This window comes from Malus domestica, chromosome 17, assembly GCF_042453785.1.
Source record: "Malus domestica chromosome 17, GDT2T_hap1".
Taxonomy (NCBI): Eukaryota; Viridiplantae; Streptophyta; class Magnoliopsida; order Rosales; family Rosaceae; genus Malus; species Malus domestica.
In genome coordinates, this window is record NC_091677.1 from 17270416 (window position 1) to 17278264 (window position 7849).

Sequence of the window (7849 nt, forward strand, 5' to 3'; positions counted from 1 at the left end):
TTTTGTCTTTATCATTAAAACTCAAGCTATTTTCATTAGTTTTCCTTACTTATAATAAATATTATTAAATATTTATTACCAAGAAAATAATTACTGATAATTGATAAGCATATAATTTATACTAATAATGATATAATGCATATAATTACTAGCATGGACTTCCAAATTTAATAATACATGATTATTGATAACCAGTTCTCTATAAAATAAATGTTTATATTCTTTTATTAGAAAATGAAAACGGTTTCGTTTCGGTTAAGAGTTCTGGGCGAATACCACAGTAACCATAACTGAATCTGAAACTGAAAAATTTATCCATCGCATGTGTATATGACAAATGTGAATCTGAAACTGAATAATTTATCAAGCAAAGCCTAGGTTACTACATGATTTTGGAAAGGGGGATGTCGACTAGTAAATCAAATAAAGCCTTCAACTGTGACGAGATTGAAGAACGTAAATTTCTTTCTAAATAAAATTATAATAGTAATAATAGATGCAACTGTTGAGGCACAACCAAAAAAGAGTTCATTTCGAGTCTTTCACAAACTAAGAGAAATTCTATTGATACCTAGAACACGAGCGGCTACATCTGTTGCAATCATTATGGGGATCTTGCCAGCTTGAAACTCAGAGACAATCCGGACCCTTTCCGCTTGACTTTCGTTTTCATGAACCAAGACTGCATGCTGACCGTCCGTGCAAAGCTGCAGGGCGATCTGATCATGTGATTCACATCCCTTCTTTGTATCCATGAATATCACTATTCTGCTGTCATCCAATATACCACCTAGCAGCTCGACCAACCTGAAAATTTGAAATAAATCAGAGTTATATATAACCTCAAACAAACTGCACAAGATCAACCATTAGAATGTCCCATACTTGTTATATTTCTGATCTTCAGTAAGGACGTAAACAATTTGGTTGACCGGAGGTGTCACTTTTGAGAACTGGAGAAACTATTTGAACCTGTTGTACATCCAAAGATTAATATCAAATATGTATTGGGTATTGCACATAAAAAAATACGCCAAGAGTACTATTGCAATCACAAGATAGAATTAAAAGAACTTTATGTGACTACCAATTTCATCCAGTAACAACAATTAAAAAGGAATATGTGATGGAAAAGAAAATAGTAAGATATATTACTTTGCATGCGTTGTGAAGGAATAGTTTTGCCCGTTTATCAAGCTCTTTTGGCCAGCCAGTACACCAGAATGATTTTTGACAGTCTGAGCGAATCTGTATTCAACAAACCCATAGATAGCAATGGCAATTTCAACTAAACATAAACTTTGTTTGCCAGTCAAGTCAAGTCCAGTAAAGTCAAAATAAGCAGATGCGAACTGGCTCCATTAGGCAGACTGACATGCATGCAAACTTGACTTGACTTGACTGGCAAATTGGCAAACTTAACTTGATTCTTGACTTGACTGGCAAACTGGCAAACCGGTTCTTGATTCTTGATTTTTGATTCTGGCTGGCAAACTGGCTAGAGTTGAGAGTATGGAAAGAACCCGTCACTAAACGGACGAGATTAACATATCTCAATTGTACCAACAAACGAACAAAACAATTCCAAACAGGCCGACAACTCGTGTGGGCCTCAAAGACATCAACCAAAATGGACGGCAAACAGCCCACAACCCGTTTTTCCTCTTTTTGCCCGTGTGGGCCAAAACAACAGCAAACAATTGTTTTTCTTTTACCTTCTCTTTTTGCATTTTTTATTTTTCTTATGTGCAAATAAACAATACCAACTAACAAATCTAAAATGAAAGCACAAACAGCGGAAGATGATGGAAACAAAATTGATACAAACAAATTGATACCAACGAGAACGGATTGAACCCTAAGTATCGAACCCGCTCTGATACCAAGTTGAATATTAGAGTGCACAACGAACGAGATTAACAAAATAATAGGAATATTATTAAACTAACGAGAATGCCGGAACGACTACAAAACCCTAAGAAACTACATTGTGTCTAACTTGTTCTCAAATGAATAACAAGCATGCTATTTATCATAATCCTAAAAGGTAAGAAATCAAAACCCTAATGCTAACGGGCTAAGCCCAAAAAACCAAATATTCAAATAAACTAAAATCCTAATATTTTTCAACAGCGCACACTTACACACATGTGTGTAAGGGAATTTCAAAATGCTAAAGAGTTCATCTGACCCTTTAATGGAATCCAATAATCTTTTCCATTAAGGGTAACATGTCAAACCTAATGAAGAACCAAGTAAGGGTAATATGTCAAACCTGAGATAATATATTTCGTATTTGAGGCTCATGCGTACGTGTCTAATAGCATCCAATCAGCACCATTCAACACAAGGTATGTGACGCTTTTCAAGTTCGTACTTTTGCTCTTTAACAAAACAAGCAAGCTACGAAGTGTGTCGATTAAAATCCCACCTCCTGAGCCAAAATATGAATTGCAATCAATAAGTAGAACAACAGTATACTCAAACAGGAAATCCCCTTAAAATCATCACCTACACAAAATTGCATGTTATCATAACCAATGCCTATAACAGGAAAAAAAAAACGTAGCAAAACAATAGCAATCGATAGTAAAATGTAGTTTACCGCTACCACCACCTACCACAAGGCTGACCAGAATTTTCATGCTTAAGCAGGTACAAGCCGGATAAGACTTTAATGTTGTAAGCTGCAACAAATTTAGCACCCTCCTGTTGGATTTGTTCAGCGTGCTGAGTTGTTGGAGCTAAAATCAATACTATTGGGCCATCTCCACCACGAGCTGAAGAAAAAAAATTATAAAATGGAAAACTTTATTCCTGACTTACTAACGTGCCTATCTTCTATTGGTCTATTAGAACACCCTATAGACCAATTGGCAGAATCCCGTCCTACATTTATCTTTATTTTATTTCCCTAAACGCCCTTACCGGCTAAGTGGAAATCCTACACGGATTTTAGGCGTGGACATCTGAGTCCTTATTACTCTTTGTATCATGTCTTTCTAGGTAGTGTGTGTTCTTACGAACATGTGTGCCCAAATGAGGCATAAATCGCACGATTTATGCATTTTTTTTTCTCTGATGAGGTGCAAAATGGTAATTTTGCATTCTCGTAGTAACATTACTGGTTTATCGAGATAACAGTTGGTTGTCGGTATTGCAGGCTGTAGATTGTGATATTGATGTCCTATTTGTTGTGTTCGTTAAGTAAGTGGGTAAGTAGGCCTGTATTCGGTAATATTTTAATTAGGCATCGTGCCTAATTAGTTACTGTTTGGGTTTGACCCAAAGACACATACACACACACACACACCTACTCTCGTAATGCTCACCATTATGATCACGTGGATGCAAGCGATACGGAATTCGAAGATACCACTCTGCTAAAGAGGCTACATATAGGAAACAGAGAAACATGTAAGAAACTTGTATCTGTACTTCTTTCTTGATTAAATTCTGTTGTTTCGAATTTCGAGAATGAAATTTTCTTAAGGGAAGTAGATTGTGAAATTATCAGTAGTGGTGAAATTATCAAAATGCTCTTCAAATGTCACGTAGGTCTTCTACGTGGACCTCAATTTTTCCTTTCATTTTTCCAATCATATTTTACTATTTTCGAATAGTATTTATTTTCACGAACACGTGATCGCATACAGAATTCAATTCAAAGTTCTAACAAATAAGTTATGTTCGAAATTGTGTAAAAATATCCAAGATAAATTCAAAACTTGGAATTTCTTGTGCAGGGAAATCTGCCTTCGTGTAGAGTTTTTTTTTATTGCATATGCTAACCACTTTGGTTGGTGTGTGCAAGTGGATCTTTAAAATAATGGTTTATTTGGGTTTTGGACAACCCAATTTTCCGTCTCCATCAGATACTATCATTACTTTCCATTATTAAATTAATTCCCACTTTCTTTTCACTTTTACATACTCGCATTTCTCTCCCCTTTACAAAGGTCGATGGTTTTCCCTTTCTTTTCATTTTTTCTGTTTGTATAATTACGGTTAAACTACGTCAATATTTTATATTAATTTCTTTTTATAAAAATAATAAAATAAAAAGTAATAGTAATGTAAAATGTTAAAATGATTTAACCGTGACCACATAAACAGAAAAAAATGAAAAGAAAGGGAAAACAATCGATCTTTGTAAAGGGGAGAGAAAGGTGAGTATGTAAAAGTGAAAAGAAAGTGGGAATTAATTTAATAATGGAAAGTAATGATACGTCAACATTTTATATTAATTTGTTTTTATAGAAATAATAAAACAAAAAATAATAGTAATATAAAATGTTGAAATGGTTTAACCGTGATCACACAAACAGAAGGAGATGAGAAGAGTGGAAATGGGAGGGCAGACAATCCACCTCCTTACATCTGCTGTCCCGAAAATGGTGTCTCCTCTATGTCTCCTTGTTTATTTTTTTGATATGTGTCATACCATTAACTCTAATTTAACTCTGTTAACTTTTAATAAATTAAAAAAATATATATAATAAAAGTAAAATCAGTTGACTGTTCGTCTTCTCTCCTTCGCCATTTTCTTGTCTGTTCAAATACCCAATTGTGATCGACCCAGCCCGACAAACAACAAATTTTATGTAAATTTTGGTTTGAAGAAGGAAGAAATCTGATCGATCGATATAAATCCGATTTGAATCGACTCGAAAACAAAAAACGTCGAGAGATGAACTGATCGCAAGGTTCAATTCATTCATCCTATGCGGTTTCGTTGGTTCGAGATAGAAAGAGAGAGTGGAAATAAAGCTTGAACGGCGGTGAGAATTGCCGTGGACAGCAACAATTGGTTGGGCTGTTGGGGTTACTGTTTTTGCTGGGAAAAAGATTGGAAGGAGCTGCAGACTTCCTATGTTGGGTTTTGGTGTGTTTATTGTTTTGGTTTTTTTTGTTGTGTTTATTGTTTTGGTTTTTTTTAATGGAAGAGGAGAGAAAAAAAAGAGGTTTCGCCAGGGATAAAGAGGATTGTTTCATGTTTGTTTGCTGAGAAAAGATTGGAAGAAGTTCCAGACTTCCATTGTGGTTATTGTTTTGTATTTCTTTAAAGGAATAAATTTTTGTTTTGAAATACATATTAGGAGAGAAGATGAACAGTCAATTGATTTTATTTTTATTATATATATTTTTTAAGTTATTAAAAGTTAATAGAGTTAAATTAGAGTTAGTTGCATGACACATGTCAAAAAAATAAACAAGGAGACATAGAGGAGACATCATTTTCGGGACAGCAGATCCGCGGCCAATAATCCACCTCCTTACATACTTTTTCTATTCTTTCCTGTTTGTGTGATCATGGTTAAACCATGTTAACATTTTGTATTGATTTTTTTATAAAAATAATAAAACAAAAAATAATAAAAATATAAAATATTAATATGATTTAAACGTGACCATACAAACAAGAAAAAATAAAAAAATATAGAAATGGAAGTGCATGCAACCCACCTCCCCCATTTACAACCGATTTCTCTCTCTATCTCACTGCTCAATTCCTTCACATCTCTCCTTCTCTTTAGCTGACACACACAAGCGCCATTTCCCATCTCCCTCACGTCACTCCCTCTCTCTTTTCACTCTTCACCCTCACTTAAGCTCTCTCATACCGTAGCTCTCTCTCTCTCTGAAACACACATGCATCACTTCATTATTTTCTTTTTCATCTCTCTCTCGCTCCCTCTTTTATTTTTGGAGAAATTAAGTTCTTATCGATCTTTTTTCTACATTATTGATTAAAATCTTATTCCTTTTTAATTTTTGATCAAGATCCTTAGGTTAATAACATCATTAATTATTTCAATAATAAAATATTTTTTTATTTCTAAATATATTCATTTAATGTTAAAAATGTTACAATTAGTATATTTATATTTATGACTAAATTTTTTTCATATATTTTTAATTTTAGTTTGTACCCATTTTTAATTTGTAATCCTTTTTTAATTTGTATCAATTTTTTTTCAGTTTTAATTTGTACCCATATATTAATTTTTTTTTGTGCTCATATTTTTTGAAGTTTATTTGTATTTGTACCCATTTTTTTTTATTTGTATTTTTTATTTTGCTAAATGTACCCATGCTAATTATATGTACCCATTCATGTAAAACTTTTTAATCTTAATATGTACTCATTCTTAAATATACCAATTTGTTATGTGTAAAATGTACCTTTTTTTTTATATAAAATCTATTCAATTTTTTTCTAATCCATTTTTAAACTTATATGGGTACATTTTTTTTCTTTGATTTTAAAATGTATCCATGTCAAGTTTAATCGAAGAAATTTACTAATGTTATTAAGCCTAATATATATATATATATATTTGTTTTTTGTGATTTTGAAGAATATACTCATGTTTTGATACAATAGTTGTTTTGGTTAATTTCCCATGTATATATACATACAAATAATAATATATTTATATTTTAATATTTTTAATCCCTTAAATTATGTTTTTTTAAATTTAAAATCTTATTTATATAAACAACTAAAATTTCTAATTTTTAATTTAAAAAATATAGTAACATACGTAGAAATAAATTATCACATTAATTTCAAAGACCTCGATCAAAAATTAAAAACCAAAGAACATTCATACCTAAAAACCACATCCAAAGTCTTCCTTTTTTTTTCCTCCCACCCCAACCCCCCCGGGGTAGCTCTCTCTCTCTGTTTTTTTTTCTTCTTTCCTTCTCCCTTCCCCTTCACCCTTTACCCCACCCACAAAAAGCACCCCCTCCTTCACCCTTTACCCCACCCACAAAAAGCCCTTCTTTTTTCCTTCCCCCTCCCCCCTGAAGATCCGAGAGCTTCGAGCTCTTACTCTCGATCTCAGCCCGATTATCCTCTGCATGTGCATGCATACCTTCCCCGACGACGAACTCCGGCGACCTCCGTGGCTTTTGAGCCATTTTCTGACCAAACCACTTTCATCTTGGTAAGCTTCAACTCTTTCTCAAGGTCTTCTTCAAGTTCTAACAAGGTTTCATGCATGCATGCGTTTTAGTGCGTTTGAGGGATGAATATCTAACCCACCATTTTTCCGGCGAGTTTGTAGGACTTCCGTTCAAAACACGGCCAAATCTCTTTGGTTTGGTCGAGTTTGAAATCACAGAACTCCTTCCTTAGGTCCAGAGTACTATGTTCGAGTATTGCATGTTCGAATCTGCTAAGTTCGAGTGAAACTCAAGTTTGGCCGAGAGCCCTATGCCATTTTCTGATCACCTCCGCCTAGCTTTTGGTCCCAAGAGGTATAAAAATGTTCTCCTCGTCCTATGCTTCGTGTTGATACCTTTTGTGCGTAAAATGGTTGAGAAATGACATGGTTGTGTTATTTTAGAATTTTCTAACAAAAATCGAATTCTTGTGCAAACAAGGGAAAATTAAGTTTTAGTGCGCTAATTATTATTAGTTTAGTGATTAGTTTAATAACTTCCCGTATAGGAGATGATCACCCGGAGGAGTACCGCGAGCAGAATAGTTGGATGGTTAAAACCTATGTGTATCTGTGAGTCAGGCTTTTTGTTTTTATGTGTACACACACACACACACACACACACACACACACACACACACGTATATGGAATTTTTCCCAACAACTGATTTAAAATAGTTACCAAATAAGTTTACAAAATAAAAATAAAAAATCAAAAACTAAAAATTAATAAGAGCAAGTCCACCGGAGTGGTTTTTGCCCAACACCCTATCCAAATAACAAGCTCTAGCCCGTCGAGCTGCCTGGCACACAGCCCATGCCAGTCAACAGACCAGCCTATTTTTGACAGACCCAAGAGCCGACCTATTTGGTTGGTGCGTGGACTACACGCGCGC

General features: G+C 34.2%; 1 protein-coding gene across 1 annotated transcript; it reads right to left on the reverse strand.

The window, feature by feature from the left end:
• Positions 1-542: 542 nt before the first annotated feature.
• On the reverse strand, positions 543-6930 carry LOC139193399 (DEAD-box ATP-dependent RNA helicase 20-like). The gene is made up of 7 exons (XM_070816396.1): positions 6735-6930; positions 3333-3392; positions 2634-2780; positions 2488-2544; positions 1388-1529; positions 1156-1248; positions 543-807 (listed from the first exon to the last, which is right to left on the reverse strand). The coding sequence occupies exons 1-7, from the start codon at positions 6928-6930 to the stop codon at positions 543-545; spliced, it is 960 nt and encodes a 319-aa protein (XP_070672497.1).
• Positions 6931-7849: the final 919 nt, after the last annotated feature.